Source organism: Rhinolophus sinicus, linkage group LG02 (assembly GCF_036562045.2).
Source record: "Rhinolophus sinicus isolate RSC01 linkage group LG02, ASM3656204v1, whole genome shotgun sequence".
NCBI classification, from domain to species: Eukaryota; Metazoa; Chordata; class Mammalia; order Chiroptera; family Rhinolophidae; genus Rhinolophus; species Rhinolophus sinicus.
Genome location: NC_133752.1, coordinates 79,269,560 through 79,289,379, shown reverse-complemented (window position 1 = coordinate 79,289,379; position 19,820 = coordinate 79,269,560). Strand labels below are relative to the sequence as shown.

The window sequence follows — 19,820 nt, the reverse complement described above, 5'->3', positions numbered from 1 at the left end:
GTGCACCTGAAACTAATTAATAAAAAAATAAAAAAATAAAAAATAAAAAAAAAAGGATTTATGAGTTAGAAATTCTTTTAAATTTATTCATCCTTAAGCTCTTATTAGATAAATGCACCAGAATCTATGAAAGAATAAGTAAAAAAGTTCTATAATCTCAAGATACGGAGAGGAACACTTTAATAAGGTTAATATATAAGTTGAGAAAAAAACCAGAGAGGATATGAAGAGCTACAATTTTACTATTGAAAAAAAATGGGAGGAATGAAAATATAATGACATTAATTGGAATTAGGTGATCTTTAAAGACCTTATAGCTGTAACTTTAATATTGTAAAATGTAGTTAGTATTTAATCAGGAAAGTCCAGGCACAAATTTCAGAGGAAATTTTGATCTAGGACTTTCTCTGTAAAGAAAATTGATAAAGGTAGTCAAGATTTAAGAGGAAAAAAGGATCTTGGAAAATCACAAAAACCTTATCAAGCCTAAATGTAAATAAAATCTCAATTATCATTCTACAAATAGCATGAAATAGTCTAACAGGAATTTGTATGTTTGGAGGGAGCACCAAGAATAGCCCCCATGCTCTCTCCCATTCTCCCAATTTTACGTAACAAAGTCATGGGAAGGGGAGCAACTCCTATCATTTTAACTGTATCTAAAAAATGTATATGGCACAGGCTGGCTTGGACTACAACTCTAACAGAAAAGAAAAGGTAAAGAGGGCCTAGAATAGAAAAAAATGAAAGGAAAGGATATATGAGTATATCTTGTTTATAATACACATTCAATAAATACTTGTTAGTTGATAGAAAAGGGAACACAAGATATTTTAAATTTTGGATCCAGGGTAATAACAAAATTCCTATGTTCTCTGTTTTCAGATAATCTAATATCAAACGGGTTTTAAACTCATATCAAAGCTTCATATAAATACTGTTTATCTCACCTTGAATATATCAAAATATTGTGAATTAAAGCAGTATTAGATAATTGTCATCACTAACTCCTCCTTTGTTGCTGTTTTCCTTCTAAATAAAAGTATGTATCTATATTTTAATTGGTCCTAATCTCTGCATTCACTTTTTCTAACTAGTCTTAATTTTCTCCTCCCGACTTGGTGAGGTCTCTACCCTATTTACTTCCACTTCACCGAGTTCCCAACAACTGGGAATGAATAGTATCTCTTTGTCAAAGCAGTTTAAGCAGTCACTTTCTATGAAGCCCTAAAAACACAATGGACTCTTTTCCTCAAAGAGAAGGGTAGGCTGAAGAAATACAAAAATTCCTTGCAAGAAGAAAATACAAAAAGGAATGTGTCTAGCCTTTCATGAGTTAGTGACATGATTGTGTTCATTTGACAAACGTCCATGGTGTGTCTCTTTGTGCCAGGCAACAGTTCTTACTTCCCTTCCCATCTCCTAACTCCAGTTACTACGAAATGCAACTAAAATCAAAGTGACTGTATTTCCAGTTGTTAAGGGAACCATCTTCTTTCTCTTCCCATAATCCTGTGAGCCCTTCAATAAGTACATCAGCTTTCTAGAAAATGTTCTAGACTCATTCTCAGAATGGGACGATTTATGTGACAATTTACCATCTAGTCCATATTTCCCTACTGGACATGGTTAATGTGCCAAAGGTACCTGTGAACACGTGGCATCTGAATCCTGTCTGCCTGACATCCCTACAAGAGCAGAGAATCCCCCAGTCCAATGCAGACCCCTCCCTCTCTCTGCCAGTCTAGCAATGAGGGGAAATAAGAAAATCCATTTTGGCTGTGGATCCAAGAGGTATTCTCCAATTCAGCTTTACCAGTAATTAAGCTAAGATTTTAAATCTTATGGTACACCTGTGTCCATTTTTTCAACTGGTTCAGAATTTACAGTGTAAAATGATAATCCCCAAGTCGCAATACCAACCAGAAAAAATGACTCTGGATTAAATTAAATGATATTGAACAAAATGAAACAAAACAGAACCGCAACACCAAACACACACACATACAAACTTTCTTTACTAAGTTGACTATACAGTTATAGTATCAGGAATTATGAGACTGGGTCTCTTTAATTTTATAATTTCTTTAAATTATACTTAACCCATCAAATAATTGCTAAAACATTTCCATCAATGAACTCGCTAAAGTATCTATTTCAGTACTTTTGTAACCATATTAGTAAAACCTTTTATTCAACAAAGCAAATCTCAAGGCTCCTCTTTCCAAAAATGTCCTTTAGTGCTTTATCCTCCTTATATATCTTTGCTATTTATTGAGTTCTGAAGCTATCAGGAAACTATATGTCCTGGATAGGAGAAGTAGTTTCCCTTATTGCCTATATTTGTTCTGTCCTATTTCCTCTGAGGGTTCTATTCATTCTTATTACTGCTGGTCTAGCCAATCCCACGGTATTTCCCCCAATTCTACTTCTTTTTAGCTACTCATTCATCCAATCTTTGGAACAGACATATTAGCTTTCATGTCCAACCTTCGTATAATTCTTCAACTTCGTTTTTACAAAAGCTACCACTCCATGAATATTCCAAACATTATTAGGTAACCACAACGACTTGCGATTTAACATCAATCGACTTCTAATGTGAAAGCATTCCCATTTCATCCTACAGAAGTGAATCCAAAAATCAGTCAGAAAAAAACCCAAAAAACATTACATACAGAATGTCTGGCATTTGGTTCATTTTGAAGCATTTATTATTAGTTCATCTAACATTAAGTTAAACAATGACCTTCAATTTTAGGTTGGTAAGAAAAATGATAAATTCCCTATATATCATTTATTCCTTTCGGAATAGTATCCCAATACATACCTCTATAGAAAATGAGTTTCTTCTGGATTTATCCACATAACAGAGAATGAATCAACATTATTTTATTTTTGAAAGAAAGACCTACAGACATCACTGACTCAGTATGCCAAAAGGTGTAAGATTTAACTAATCTGACCATTTACTGAAACTTAGAAACTTAAAACTTAGTAAGAGGCTGTAATTACCTCTTTTTGTAGATGAAGTTTGAAGCAACTGTTTGGTTTTGAGGGAAGTACGAGGCAAATTTTTCAGCCTTTGCGAAGCTGTTGAAAAATAAGGAACTGTAATATTTGCCTGGAAGGACAAGATAAAGGCTATAGCTTCTGTAAACTTGAATATTTTAACACCAACTTGAAAATTTATCAAGGAACAGAAACCATAAGCCGAAAATATGTTAGAATCCTAGAAGCAAAGGAATTTTAAAGTGATGCTTAGTGCATTAAGTTGGAAAGGAAAGGGAATGAAAAATCTTAGTACAAAGTGCATACTTTCAGAAATAGTTTCTTATAGATGAGAGAAATCTACATTATGTAAACTGATCAAAATACAAAGAGAAAACAAACCACCAGCAAACATGCTACAGGATGCAAAGAATACAAAGCTAATTAAGTAAAAGTGATGAACACAAGCACACAGTATAGAAGAAAATAAATGTAGTACTTGTTCAACGCAAAAAAGCAGACTTTTGCAAAGCAGTAATTGTTAGATGACTCTCCCTAACGTGAAACAGTAATCCCCATACTCAAAAAGAAGAAGAAAACTCAGAACCAGGCAGGTCCTTAAGTAAGTCACAATCTAGTGCCTTTCATATGCTCAACGTCATTCTTGTTGTAGAATACAACTCATCTGTACTTCAGATTTTGGGTAGCAACACGTCTGGGCTGTGCACATATGCAAATGTGGTAGGTAGGGATGCGTGTGTGGGTTGAGGGATTTGGAGGTGTCAGAGCATCTGCTTTTTAAAGGGATCAGTCAGTCAGGAGTTCTAGCTTTCTCCAAAATTCCTAATCTATTCACTGCAATGAAATTCTCAAAACTGGCCAGTAGGCAGCAGCCAGAGCCATCCACAGTTAAAGCTCACTATGGTTGCAGTGAGCTCATGAATCCTCCCTTCACCTACCAGTGCAGTCACCTATTTAAGTGGCTCTAAAATTTCATTCTAACAATTTGAAAATCAAACTTCATATACCTCTAAGATACATATGCCCCTCCTCCCATCCTACCCCTCAAAAGAGATCCCACAACCATAAATCTGGCCAGAATGTAAACAATCATTGGGTCGATAAAGGGATACTTGATATAACATCGAAGAGAATTAAGAATTTCATTTTCACTCTTGCTTAACCCCATCAACACTCTGATAATAAACATTTTTAAAAAGTAACAAATGTATTTGATTTTAAATTTTACAGCACTCCACATATTACTGCAGCTAAATAATATTTTATGCCAACTTAACTACTGCCAGGCAGACTAACAAGAAATTCTCGAAACCTTAAAAAAAAAAAAATTTCAATTTTACAATGCATTACCTTACGTCTATCCCACAGAAATACAGGATGCTATCATCCTTGAATATTCTTCATTTACTTATTAATACATGCTTTCAACCATTCATATTTTCATTCATTCACTCATCCATTCATTCCTGCTTTCTTTCATTCTTTCAAATAGTTGGTTACTTACTTTATTCCTGGTAGTATTTTAGGTACAATGGATTCAGTAACTAAATAGAGACAAAGTTGGTACTTTCACAGAGCTAACATTCTAGGAAAGGGGAAACAGACAATAAACAAAGTAAAATATACGGCCTGCCAGATGATAGCTGCTACAGAGAAAATTAAGTAGGAAAGGGGGACAGGAAGTAGGAGATTTAAGTTGCATTTAAAACAGGGTGATCAGGAAAGATTTCCCTAAGGTGACATTTGTGCAAGATCTAAAGGAAGAGAGAAAGTGAGCCATATAGACATCTGGAGAAAGCATTCGAGACAGAAGGAAAAGCAATGGTAAAGGACCTGAGCCAGGAGTGTGCCTACTATGTTGGCAGAATGAATTGGGCCACGGTGATTGTACTGGAGTAAAGGGGGACAAAGGTGACTGACTGTACGTACTCTGGCAATCCACCACATCTATTCACCATTACATTGTTCAAATGAGGCCTTAATATTAATTATCATTTTTAATCAACTGTTTTGGAAAGGTCCTATTTAAAATTAATAGCTATGATGCCTCCAACAAATCTTATTATCCCTCAAGTTTCATGGCTGATGTCACAATGGCATCTATACACAACTGAAAACTGTTCATAGTAATGCAAAGAATCAAACTGCAGACAGAATCAGGCAGTATACTCTAAATTTGCCTGATACAGACAAAATAAAATGACTAATTTTCATAGGATACCACACAGTCACATGTTATCCAAATAAGAACAAAACACTCAAGTTTTATCTGAATTATCAGTCTTAATTTGATCAATTTTCTAAACACAAAATCATTTTTTAAGTGACAAAGTATAGCAGTTAAACTGAAAGTCTTCGCATCTTTCCAAAATTCAATGTGTTAGCTGTTTTAAAATATTTATGGTTTCCCTAGTTTCTCTTTGAATATTCATATAATTCCAAATTAGAAGACCCCACTGTGCGAAGCAAAGATGGTACAGTGAAAATATCCTCTCACGCTACCATTACGTAGGCTAATGTCTTCCTCTACGAACCAAATCCAAAAACCTCTGTGTTTCTGTTCAACATATACTACCGTTTTCCAAGACATTCTAGCTCAAAGTTTTCTTACTCTAAGGTCCATTTACTCACCCCTGTAGTTCTAGAGACCTATCTATCCCTTCCTTTATAGGCTATTGTCTCCTAAATACATAACTCAGACCTTCATCATCCTATTTTTGGACCAGAACTGTATGTTTTTGGGTCTTCCTACATCCAATCCACTCATTTCATTCAAGTACATCAAGAGAGAGGTTGTGCAAGTGCTGCCCTAACTCCTTCCCCCCACCTCCAAGTGCAGGCAATAAGTGGGTATATTGTCTGTAGGGAAATTCAGAAACAAAAATAAAACCAGAGTGTTCTGTTTTTGTTTTGTTTTTTTTAATCATCGTGTCCCAGCAATAATAATCAATGTCAGTGATAAAATGTACCTCCCTAAAGAAAACAGTTTGTAGGCCTAAATTATAAACAATTGCTGCAGGTACTGTTGAGTTTTAATAACAGAAACGTAAGCTTTAAATGAGCACATTTTAATATGCATCCTTGAATAAACAATGCATTTCATGTGAAAGGTAATTAGGAGAACTCCCAGTTAGAGTCTCTCCTGACACACATTTCTTTTAAGAGTTAAGTTCGTAGCAATGTGAAACCACTCCAGCAGAGTATGTGCCTCCAACCCCTGTGGTACAAGGCACATTCCTATATTTAAACAGATTAGAAATAAACAATGATGGTACAGTGATTATAAAATCAATGAAAACAGAATGTGAATTACTGCAGTTCTGTCATTGTATGTAACTTGGAGTACGTATTTAAAATGTTTCAACTGTGAAGACATTTAAAAATCATTAGACTTGATCCCCAAAGGAATGAAGACATAGCAATTCCTGGAATTTACTGTAAATTGGGATTTTATGAATCTGCCAAACTTATACTTATGTTGAAGATTTTCCCTATTTCTATAGTAATGGCTTCATGAAAACAAAACAAAACCAAAACCTTTCAGAATTAAAAATTGAAGACTGTTCTTCAACCAATACGAGTGAAGATAAGCTGATAAATCTGCCATAGTGTGTACTGAGCCTGCATATGCAAAGAAGATCAATGCTGAAAAAATTATTGACAAATTTTGGAAGCTAAAGCTATAATAGTCATTACGGTGATAGCCCGATATGTAAAAATATTTTTTTTCCCTTAAAAACGGACTAATGTAATCTAAAAGTATTATCCCATTACCTTTTTTGGGGTACTGTATGTTGGTTTTATTATTTATTTTTTTATTGATACAGTTATAAAATAGAAAGTTCAATAAAAGAATATTTTCATGGTTTACCTTTTTTCCTAGCCATTACCATATCTCATCACTGCCCCCCGCCCCCCAACTGCCTTTGTTCAGGTCATTTCTTGCCAGACTATGCAGCTGTCTCCTAAGTGGTTTGTAGTCTCTCCTCAACTTTAATACATTCTCTCCATCACTACCACATTGAATTTTCTACATACCCTTGACTAAAAGCTTACTGTGGTTCCTTCCCCGTGCTCATAGGATGAAATCCAAACATCTTAATATGAAATTTAGAAACTCCCTCAATCTGTCCCCTACCTACATCTCTCATCCTTCATCGCTGCACCCATTAACCACCTTCACCCTACACTTTGTATAGTCATACAAACTATAACCAGGGTGCCATTCTTAAGACTTCATTACTGATCTTACTGTTGGGAAAACTGTATCTCCTTTTTTCACGTGGCAACTCATAAGCTCCTCCCGGGCTGGCTGAAATATCTTTCAATATCTTTCCTGAAAAAGTTCTTCACATTGTGGACTTTAAATGCCTCTCTGTTCCCACAAAGGTTCCTGCCCATTAGTCACTGCTACTGAAGGGCTCTGCTATCTCATTCACATTTATATGCTGAGTGCTTGGAACAAAACATACACCCGAAATAAATACCTGTTGAATAATTAAGAAACACATGAGTGACTGGCAACTGGATAAAATTCAGAGATCTAAATGAAGCATTAAAGATCCTCCACAGTTGAGTTCTAATCCAGTGACTCTTAAACTTGAAAATGCCCCAGAATCAGCTGAGAGACACTTCTAAAATATAGAGATTCTGGTCCCCATCCCAGATGTAGTCAATCAAAAATTCCAGAAGCAAGGTCCAGAAAAACTACATTTATAAAATCTCTTCATGATTAGATAACTGACCCAACATTACTGCACTATTTGTTTAAACAGAAGTTTTACAAATATTTTGTGCATTCTTTTATTAACCCATTATACAGATTTATCAGGACTTATTTCAATTTATGTTTTATAATTATATACAATTCAAGTATAACCTTTTAGTGTTTTGGTTCCAAGTGAAATCTGGATGAGAATTTCCTCCTCTTGGGCCTCAGTGCAGTCTGGCTCTGTGTAAAGCCAACTGCCCGTGGACATTCCCTCTTCAGTGAGAGGTCCAGAGAAGAATACTGATCCTATATACCTTTTTTCTGGGAGTATACTCTGTATCATACGTGTGGACAAACACGCAGCCGCATACTAAACCTGACAAAGCTCAGGGGAGGCCTGCACGAGGGCCTAAAAGCAGGTTATGGCAGGTAGTCATATCCTAGGCCTCCAGCTTCCTTGACAAAAGTCATTCTTAACCTTAAGTGAGCCTGTCTACATCTTCTTCAATCTAAGATAACATACCCTTGGAATGTCAGAGTAATCACTTCCCACCCACAGCCCTCAGGGCGCACCCACCACACCACAGCACAGACGACAGAACCGCTCATTGTTACCTTGTTCCCAGAATACCATCTCTACCTGCTGTAAATGTTAATTGTTAACTATCCTGTACCTACCAATGGAAAAGAAGTATGTTTCTCCGTTTTACTTTCTACCCAGTCCCAGAGATTTCCCTGCTTTGCTTTCTCAAATCATGCTCCCACGGAGTCATCTAAGAACATTTTCCAAGATGCCTACGCATTTGCAGTTTGCTCAGCATGATGTAATCCAAATAATGATTGGGAGGAAATCAAGAGACTCAGGGAGGAGGGAGTAATGTGGCTTGGTTTTGCCACTTTTCTAGTTATATGATGTTGTGCATATAATTTATATGGATCTCTGCTCTCTCGCCATAAAAATAAGAAATGGGTTGTTGTGAGGTTCAAATAAGATAATACACGTGAAAGGAAACATTTTAAAATACTAACGAAAGTTTTTTAAAACAGCGGATTGTCTTGGGTTTTTCTCCCTTCTTTTTCATTATTTCTGAATAAATAATTCCTATATCCTTTTTGAAAATTAAAATTTCTAGTAAACCTGTGCTCTAGTTGCCTTAGAAAGCAAGGCCCTAGTCTTTTGCAAAACTATGTCCCTGACAAACATTCCTTCCTTTAACTGGAGAAACTGAGAAAATGACATGTATCTACGACCTCTGCAATGCTCTGGTTTTCTTAAACTTTTTAAGTTACTCACATTTTCCAAATATAAAAGTAAAAAAATTGGTAATACTACAAAACTGATAATATATTAGAACTTTCATAATACTCATATTTGAATGCCAGCATCCACAATAATGCAGCCACAGCAAAAAAGCATATAAAAATAGTGATTGGCATAGTTATAAGGCAAAAGAAATGGTCCCTTAGGTGGAAATAACAGCAACCTTGCAAAGTTAGGTTCATGCAGACTAGCAAGTAAGAACCAAAGCTTTACCACTTAAGAGCTGGAAAAATAAATACTTAAAAGAAAACAAAAGGCAACATCTATTATACTAACTGGTTTATACAAAAAATGAAAGATACTAATTCATGTATAAAGTGTATAAAACTTGCTATTTGTACATAATTATATATCAAAACTAAAAGGCTATTATGAAACAGTATATAATACATGCACTAATTAAAAAAATACACATATACACTTTTATGTATCAAAAATATATGTAAAATGTTAAGATATATGAGTAACATGATATTTTGCTTCATAATGTATTAACTTTAAACAAGAAGCTTTATTTTTATAAAATAAACTGTAAATTTTAAATTTGCTAATATTCTGGATTTACTACTTTACAAATAATTTTTGTGAATAGTGGGATTCTACACTAAAATATTTGTGACATTTCAATCATAAATAAGCTTCACTATAGCTACAAATATAAAAATAAACAAGTATATGCAATTTTAAATAAAGTATGATACCCTACTTTCTCTTCTGCCTTTACATTATTCAAATATTGAAATAAACCATTATGAAACTGTATACTTATTTTCCACTTAAAAGTAAATTAGTGATTACAATCTCATTATGTGTCGTTATATATTTTCCTTAATTGTCAACTTCTGGGGGGGAAAAAGGAAAAATAATTCACCTACAGAAAACAATTGTAGGGAATCAGTAGGTGGTTATACCATTTAAGCGTACATATGAGTATCACAATGACACTCTTAATTACACAGGTCACAAGACCTAGAATACTAAGTTTAAATTTTAATTTGGTACAAAACATGTTTTTGCATATATCCAGCTGAATAAACAAGGTACACAAATGTCTACATAACAATTTTCCATAGTGCCTTACATTTTAGAGTTTATCTTAGAAAAAAAAAGAAATAGTATTTCTGGACAATGTTTCTGTCTTAGTTCTAAACCAGGATGTGACCCCTCTCTGGGTGGCCTTGGGCTGTTGAGCAGGATCAACATGGATTTGAATCCTAACGTGCCACTTACAAACTCTATGGGCACAGATAAGTTAATTTAACCATTAAAAGCTCAATCTAATTTATAAAATGTGTTGATAACTGTATCTACTTTATAGAATTATTCTGAGGATTAAAGAGGATTATGCATGTACAATACAGTACAAGAGTTTCTGTAACATAAATATCATATGCAATTGGTAAATAAGGAAATTTATCAATAATATCACAAAAGTCATTTTGGTTCAAATGTGTTTTTTCCTGGCCTGTTGATTTTTGAGCTGCCAACTACGTGACAGCAGCTTAACACAAAGTACACAAAGTCAGCTAAACACAACAGAACCAAGGAAGAGTGCAAGGGCGTTAAAAAAGAATCGAATGCTTCCAAAGTTGTATTACTCAATAAACAAGTTATAAATGAACAATCAATAACCTCATGTTTGTACCTTCTTCCTCACAGCTTTGGGAAATGAAGAAACACATCACGGCTGCCACTTCAACCGCTGATGGTAACGTGCTACAAAGGAACTGAGTGCGCCCGACTGGCTACAGGACTGATGAGAGGTGTGGGACACAAGGTATGCAGACTGAGCATTTCTAAGGGCATAGAAATAACTGTGATAGTTTCCTTAAAACGGGTTTGACTACATGCTTATGTGTATATATATCCTAGTTAATAAGCAATACTTTTCGGAAAGTGTTTCACTCGTTTGTGATCAGCTGGCTCAGTAAAAGCATACAGTGCCCACCTTACTCCCACGTCACTTCTCGGCTCCGTTTGACCACTCTTTCTTAGAAGTTCTTTCTGCATGATTCTCTCTGATCTTTGTTTATGTGGCATACGTCTCCTTAATTCAACAGTCTCAACCCTTCTTTTCCATCAAGTTACCCTCAACTTTTAAAAAAAATGAAGTTCTATATTTGCTGGAGTATTTATGAAGAATTTAACATGCCTTTAATTGTACTAGTATTTTCATAGGATTATTATTGTTTTTATTAATGCTCTAGTAAAAAAGATGCTTGGGTTTTAAGCGGTCTGTCCCAGGAATCCTGTCATTTTTAAAGTACAGTATTGCAGAAGTGAGGTTTTTAAGGAGTATATATTTACATATTAAATAGCTAGACTTTCATATTTTAAAATTCTGGAGACTAGAATTCATACAAACAAAAGCACTAATACAATTGGTTACCTTACAGGGACAACTTTTAAATTTTAATATAACTATGATTATAGAAACTAATAATTGCTACATTTTACTATATAGTTTAATAGAGCTATTCAGCACCAAATTAGTATCTTTAATTTTCATTTTCCTTTAAATAACTGATACATGAAAGATACTTACTGGCTGAAGCCTGAGGTTGCATGCGAGGTATTCCTCCATTTGGCACTTGAAAATTTGAGTCACTTCTGCTGCTTTTCACTGAGTCAACTTGTGTATTAGATGTTCGGGACAAATTTGGAAGACTGCGTCTTAGTTTTTCTATGACAAAATAATTTTAATTAAAAAAAAAAAATCAAACCATTTTTTCCAGATAGAGAAAGAATTAAAATAGTAATTAGCATTCAAAAATCAAATTCTTTATCTAAGCATTCTACATGCTTTAGAAGGGCTAAAAGGAAGTACACACCTTATAAAAATAAAAAACTCAACCCAGATTCAATAAATAAGTAGAGTAAGAGAACCTTTAAAAAGAGCCATAAATTTATTCAATTTAAAATCTATATCCAGGTTACCTCATGAATAGAACAAAGCAAAACTGACATAATCAAGTAAAATTAAATTCACTTTCTCTATTTTTGTATGGATTCACTATTAACAAAATAGTAAACTAAATTCTTGATGTATTTATCTGAAATACGAAACCTTGGTAAAACTGTTACTTTCATACTGAAATATGAAGGGCAATTTTTTTCCAGAAACATTCCAATTACCTTCATTTTTAACATTGCTTGTCTGTAAATCTGTGGGATGGCCTTGAAGTGAAAGGCGAGGTTGCTGTAAGCGGCTAATCATAGGCTGCGGGGACACTCTACTATATTCTATTCCCCGAGCAGGAGACCGTGACCGAGGTGAGTTTCTGGGTGACTGCTTAGGTGATGGTCGAGGTGAATTGCGTGGTGATGGTGAAAACCTGTTAACAGCAGGGTATACTGCGTGATGCATACTGTCATCTTCATCATCTAAACTTTGTGCATCAAGTTCCTGATCACTAAAAGTACCCCGTCTTGTAGAATTGCAAGATGAACCAGAACTGCGCCGAGATGTGGTGGCTGCATATTCTTGCCGGAGACCTGACGATAATGAATGTGTTATTTTATTTCTTTAGTTATATTTTTAAACATTCAAATATTTTAAGGTTTAAAAGCAAAAAAATTGTCATTGAGAAATTCAAATAGGGTGTAAAAGTGTGAAGGATAACTCTCCACTTGAATCATCTCAGACATCCTCCCATATAAAGGATATATAAACCACATCTAAAAAGTTATTTTTAAATTGAATGAAATTTTATAAACCTTTGCGCAATTTCGACATTTCTTCTTGAATCTGAAATCTATACTACAAGTACAACCATATTTAGAAATATTTCTACTCCTAAAGACAGTAATCCAAATTTGAGATTAACATTAAAGGAATATTGAGAGAAAATAATTAGTGTCCAACCAGTGAAAAGAACACAAAGTGAGTAAATAAACTCCCTGGATACTAAATCCTTGAGTTAATCTTATTCAAGATGATGAAGGAAACTCCTATACCACCCTCAGGAAGTCAATACTTGGGCATAAATGAAATTTCAACTGCTTCATAACCCAAGAGACTTCAATAAAACAACCTTAAATTCTAAGCCATCAAGTAAGAATTTTCAAAGGATTCCCCTATGTATCTTGGTACCTCCAGAAACACCCAAGCAACTTTAGAAGTCCTTCAAATAGTATAAAAACTTCTAAAATAAAAAGAATTGTTGATACATATTGAGAAAAAAATTACAATTCAAAAAAGCATAGAATTTAGGTAATATTTTGAGCAAGTCCTGCTAACAATTGGCAGTCTAGTCTAAAAATTCTATTATAGAGTAGTATTCAAACTTTTAAGTTATATGTTCATATAGTAGTCCCCTTTTATCCACGGTTTCAGTTATCCAGTCAACCACAGTCTGAAAATATTAAATGGAAAATTCCAGAAATAATTCACAAATTTTAAATTGTACACCGTTCTGAGTAGCGTGATGAAATCTCACGCTGTCCCACTCCAGTCCCTCCTGGGACATGAATCACTCCTTTGTTCAGCATATACACTGTTATACAGTATAATATGATATTTCGAGAAACAGACAGACAACATTCATGTAACTTTCATTAGAGTACATTGCTATAATTGTCCTATTTTATTCACAGTTATTGTTAATCTCTTCTGTGCCTAATTTATAAATTAAACTTTACCCTAGGTATGTATGCATGAAAAAACACAGTATATAAAGGCTTTCAGGCATCCACTGGGGTCTTTGAAATTATCCCCACGGAAAGGGGAACTACTGTACAAAAAAGTGCTATCAATATGGTTCTTCAAAGTAGTGAATGAGAATCACACCATGGTATCTATAAAACTAGATTCCTGGGGCCCATCTGCCCTGCAGTCAGGTTTGGGAACCCGTATAGTAATTGACAAATTACTTAGTGTCTTGTTATCGCAAATATGGCACTGAAGTTACCTAACGAAAGACAACAGACCAGTGAAAAGAACAGTTTTAGAAAGGAAAAGCCCAGATCCTGATGGAGGCTCTCCACTAACAAGGGGAACTAAGGAAGTCACAATCATTACAGGATTGTATGTTTCTCATCCTAAAAATGAGGGGGCTTATTAATCAGGTTAACAGTCCAAATCTGTAATTCTATGTTTCTGTTACCAAAAAACTGGAGAAACAATGTTGTAAAAAGGAAAATCATTCTCTTAAAAAAAACAAACAAAAAACTGGCCTCTTCAAGGAGGTATCACACATTTTTAGCATCTTTTTTTAATTCATCAGGAAAATAAATATTTGTGTATGTAGATGGCTTAAAAGGATTATTACAGTCAGGCTAAAATTTCTTTTTCTTCTCTTTTCTTTTTTTGTTACCAAAGCACAGTATGAAAGCTATAACAAATGGTTGTATTTGTAACAAAATACTGGGGTCTAAAAACTTAGGGTTCAAAAAAGAAATGAGTGAGTTTATTCTAAGCAACAGTTAGGCAGCATTCTTTGTTCTTCCACATCCATGACAATAACTAGCCCCTCACTAGTTGACAATACCAGTCTGAGTGTGGTGTTATATGAAATTAACAGAAGAAGAGAGTACCATGTTACTAGTTTCTAGGGCTAAAGATAAATAAAGCAAGCACCAACTCTTCCTATCTTTCTAAGGGAAATTGTGTAAAAATGGAAAATGAATCAGCAGAGTAAGAAGCATTTTGCAGTTTCCTAATAAGTGTTACAGCTTGATAAAACTTCCTATACATTTACATTAAGAAAAAGGGTCTAAAACAAAGTTTTTGAACTAAATTACAGCAATGCTCCATTACCTTCAGCCAACTGTCACTCAGAAATGTGTGTTTCAAGGATCTTTTTATTGTAAAGGTTAGAGGGACCACTTTAGAGAAATTACTTCACAGTTAAGCTCATGACATCTACAATAAAATGTGCAGGCAAGAATAATACACTCAGGTAAGAGCCAGGGACGCTTGAAATAGTATGAAAAAGTGTGTGCACATGTACATTCTGGGGATGACAGGGAACATCATTTTTATGGGATTTTCAAACGTGTCTGTGACCTAAAAAGTTGCAGGGACCACTTTGCAAAGCAATACCGCATGCTTCATTTAAAGTCAATTCCAATTTTCTCATAAATGTCTTTTATATTCTATACCATACATTCTAAGGGAGGTGATATTTGCCCCAAAGGGAGTAAAAACTGGTTCTTGGGGTGTGAAAAAAAACTTAAGATATCATAATAGTTTGTGGACCTCATAGTATATATAGAGACATAGAGTATATCTGTGGTATTAAAATTTCATGGGGGCGAAAAGGAGAAAAATATCTAAAAAGGTTCCTTAGGGAGGCAATAATGAAAAAAAGGTGACGAAACACTGGTCTACACTAAGAAAACAGAGTACTAGAGTAATCATTATACTAGTGAGTTCCAGTGCAGAGTCACACGCAGGGTGTGTTCCAGTCATAAAAGCAGAGCGTAACCTGCCTGTCTTTCTCGCACAGCAAACTACTCTACATAAAATGAACTCCAAAACCAAGTTAACAAACAAGCCCATATATTCAATAAGCCTCTAAAATTGCAACATTTCTACTCTCACTACATTACTATTCCACACTACTTTAAGACATGTATAACACCCATGACAAAACTGTGTAATATGAAAGACCTCAACTTTAACAATTAAAATACTTACTTTCTTCCTGCATCCGAGCTAGAATCTGTACATCGGTTACATCGTTTAGCTTATAATTGGATCCAATTGAATCTTCATCTAATTCTGAAGCACTTAACTCACTGTCTATAGAGGACTGAGGACTGAGTGGAGGATTTCTGTCTGATGAGTTTTTCAAATTACCTTAATAAAGAAAAAGATTCAAACTATGGTGAAACAAAAACTGAGTCAACATCTGTTGCAATTAACTTGATATTATATCTTTTGATTCAGTTCATTATTACTCTGCCTTTTCTATTTGTAAAATTTCAAAATACTGAAATTAAAAATCGACCTTAGTAAGAATAAAGAGGGCTATAGACTCCTTCATATATTATGGCATAAACACAAAACACAGTTTCATTTAACTATAACTTATGAAACAGTTAAGCTTTCAACAGAGTTCCTGGCAAGTAGTTAGGGTTCAATAATACACAGTTTCAAAAGATAGCCAATTAAACTGTTCTATAAATAGATACGTTTATGATGTAGTGTTTTCTCCTCCCAAATTCACAGTCATTAGCAAACATGATCATCTTTTCCCCTGAATAAAAGCATCTATTTTTCCTAAATCAGAAAACTATAATTTGAGGAAAATCAAGATTCCTTAGAAATTTATAAACAAACCAAAAAAAGAACACTAGCTCATTTCTCCTACATTATGCCATGTTTACAAAATTCCTTTGCAAAACTATGATCCAAGGAGTTCTCTGAAATTTAGTAGTGAAGTACAAAGATGGGATGAAGAAAACGACTAGATACAAAAGGTATTTTATAGCTCCAATCCAAAAGGGGGATAGAAAACAGGTCAGGGGAATAAAGAATATATACAGAGTGCCAAAAAAAATGTATAAACATTTTAAGAAAGGAAAAAACTGCATTAAAATTGTAACACTCAATATATGTTCATAACAAAAGATGAATACAAATCATGTGTATACATTTTTTTGGCAACCCCGGTATATCCAGAAGAGTCTAACTTGTTTCTAAGAAAATGCTTTCATCAGATCATCACTTTCTAGTGGAGAATAATAAACCCCCAACACTGTTACTACTATTTCTAATATGGGTTTATTTGAAATGCTTGTTTTCCAGAATTCTTTACTGTAAGAATCAGCTCCAACATGAAAGGCACATTAGAGCAAGAAGAATACAAAAAAGTTAATGTTTACATTATCAAGAAGAGTGCAGTGCACATGATAGGAAAAGTACTACAAAGTCAAGCTCAACCAGTGCCTGAATAAAATCCTTTACAGTAAACAAATATAGCAGATTAAACTTTTCAGTATGTCAGTCACGGGTGAAATAAGTATGAATAGCAAGTAACAACCTATGTATAGAGCAAACAGCAGGGTCAATAAAGTCATTAGACTAGGGAGCACTCAGGTAAAAAATGTGAGCTGGCTAACAATAATTTTTAAGGAACGTAAAATAATTAGCAGTGACAACAGCAGCAGTGAGAGTAACTGAATGAGTGATTCATAAAGAACAGTAAGCTACAGAGTAACATCAGTCACAGAACTGCAGCAGAACATTCTTTCCCCAGTTTACAGCCATCTGTCCCTCCCATGTCATTTAGGGCTCTAAACACTCGTTCAGCCCATTTACATATAACCTTATATTATGTGTTAAGTGCAATTATCAAAGCTAATTAAAATTCTATAAAAAAAAGTTTTTAACTCTGTAGCTTTTACACCCCAAGCAAGCTATTCAATAAGCATCTATTGGTTAAAATAATCAAGCTTGGGACACTATCTAATGAAGCCAGATTAAAAAACTTTAAAGTATATGCTAAAGAAAACTTCATGGATGTAAATTGGCTTATCTGTATCCCTGGTGCCTAGTATATAGTACCTGGTGCCAACTAGCTCCTCAATGACATTTCCTCTAACCAGTTAAAAGTTTCATAAATGAAAGAACTTGAACTACTGATGAATGTGGTGTTTTCTGAGGTAGGGCAGTAAGTTAAAAACCATTCTTTAATCACTCCATTTCATTTTTTCCTTACCTGAATTTCCAGGAAGTATTAGCTGTTTGACTATAGGAGGTCGTACTGGGGTTGAGGACGGAGAATTGAAACCACTGCTGTATGGGCTACTTGTATTTGGACTGTAAGGACTTGTGTAACTCATGGAGTTGAAAGGATTATTATACAAATTCTGCCTCTTTAGAGCTGCATAAATGAGAAGGGGGGAAATAAAATTTAATAACTGGAAAAAATTAACATTTTATTACAAAATTTTCCCTATTAAGAAATTCATTAAGTCATTATCTAAATTTCAATACAGAAACATTCTTATAGTAGTGGGAGAAAAACATCCTATTAATAATCCCAACAAAATATTCTCATTATTTAAAATTGTGCTATGCAAGTAAAATAGTAGCCACACCAAACAACAAAAATAATATCATAGGAAGAATATCTCAACAAATTATTAGCCATTAAAGGAATTTACTTCTATCTTATTAGAAAGTTCGTTACAATTGTATCAATCCTGAATGGCCTTTAAAAATAAAATAAATCTAAAAGCATATTTGTATTTTTTCATTTTCCTATACAAACTGTATTGCTTTATAAAACTGTGAAATGATTTTTAAAAATAGCCTTTACAAAGTTTGAATTTTGGGGGGGGGGAAAAGCAATATTGACTATTTGGGTGAGGTTAAGGTGAAAATATGTGAGAATTCTTTTTAAAAAGAGAAAAGCCTCCGCCCCCCACCCCGCCGTCATCCCCTTCCCAGTTTTCTGGCACAAGGAGAATACTTAGGCCAAAACAGGGAAAAGATATTTGTGCTATTTGGTACTGAATAGGGCTAAGTACCAAACAGGGCTAAGATATCAAGTACAATTATATACAAGAAAAATTAATACTTAAAATAGTATTTCTTCCACCCTATTCTAAAATCCAGTTTATTCAATATTTATAACCATCAGCAAAGCACTGTGAGAATATAAAGACAAATGTGACATGGTGCTTTTTCTCAAGAGGCTTACAGCCAAGTAGTGTAGGCAGAAAAAACTGATTTCAAAGCCAGATGAAATGAGTACTATCATAAAGGTGCAAATGTTTGTGGAAATGATGAGATAGGAACAATTCATTACAATTGAGAGAAACTAGGTAAGATTTTTTGGAAGCAGAGGCACTGGAGCAGTCTTGAGAGGATGAGTAATAATTTGATAAGCCACTAAAAGTGGGGAAAGTAAGTGCTTTCATCTGTGTTTATAACATGAACAAAAGCGGTGTTGAAAATACAGTCTGTTCAGGGGATAAGAGTGAGTAATCTAGAAAGGGCAGCATGTGGTGAGGGACAAAACAGGAAAAACCAGCTGGGCCCAGGTCAGGGAGGTCTGCTCATCAGGCTCAGGAGCCTGAACTTGAGCTCGGCAGTGACAATGTCATCGTGGTTTTTAACAAGAGTAATAGGATCCAATCAGTGTAGGAAAAACATTTGATGGAAATTTTGATGCTGAATAGATCAGACTGAACTAGGTGGTAGAGCTGACAAATAAAAAAAGGAGATATTAAAAATAGGAGGGCCGGCCCAGTGGCTCAGGTGGTTGGAGTTCCGTGCTCCTGGCTCCGGGGGCTGCCGGTTCGATTCCCGAATGGTCCAGTGGGCTCTCAGCCACGGGGTTGCCGGTTCAACTCCTTGAGTCCTGCAAGGGATGGTGGGCAGCGCCCCTGCAACTAAGATTGAACACGGCACCTTGAGTTGAGCTGCCTCTGAGCTCCCGAATGGCTCAGTTGGTTGGAGTGCCTCCTCTCAACCACAAGGTTGCCGGTTCGACTCCCGCAAGGGATGGTGGGCTGCGCCCCCTGTAACTGGCGGCAGCATCTGAAGCGGGCTGGGCTGTGCCCTCCGCGGCTGGGACTGAAAGGACAACAACTTGATAGCTGAATGGCACCCTCCACAGCTAAGATTGAGTGGGCAACAACTTGACTTGGAGGGGAAGTCCTGGAAGTGCATGCTGTTCCCCGGTAGAGTCCTGTTCCCCTTCCCCAATTAAAAAAAAAAAAAATCTTCAAAAAAATAAATTGGAAAGGATTATTAAAGGGAAAAAAAATAAGATGACCGAATTTTCTGGTTTAAATATTAGCAAAGTAGTGGTTTTGGGA

At 35.0% G+C, this 19,820-nt stretch overlaps 1 protein-coding gene across 3 annotated transcripts in view; it reads right to left on the bottom strand.

The window, feature by feature from the left end:
- The window catches only part of SLAIN2 (SLAIN motif family member 2), a 71,735-nt gene that overhangs the window by 17,363 nt on the left and 34,552 nt on the right, over nucleotides 1-19,820 (bottom strand). The window contains exons 3-7 of one of the 3 annotated variants that reach the window (XM_019741039.2): nucleotides 17,711-17,875; nucleotides 15,685-15,846; nucleotides 12,180-12,539; nucleotides 11,590-11,727; nucleotides 3,016-3,093 (exon numbers count right to left, since the gene is read on the bottom strand). In XM_019741039.2, coding sequence (XP_019596598.1) covers nucleotides 3,016-3,093; nucleotides 11,590-11,727; nucleotides 12,180-12,539; nucleotides 15,685-15,846; nucleotides 17,711-17,875 — 903 coding nt within the window. The remainder of the gene's footprint in view (nucleotides 1-3,015; nucleotides 3,094-11,589; nucleotides 11,728-12,179; nucleotides 12,540-15,684; nucleotides 15,847-17,710; nucleotides 17,876-19,820) is intronic. The other 2 variants (XM_019741041.2, XM_019741040.2) reach the window with 2 other exon arrangements.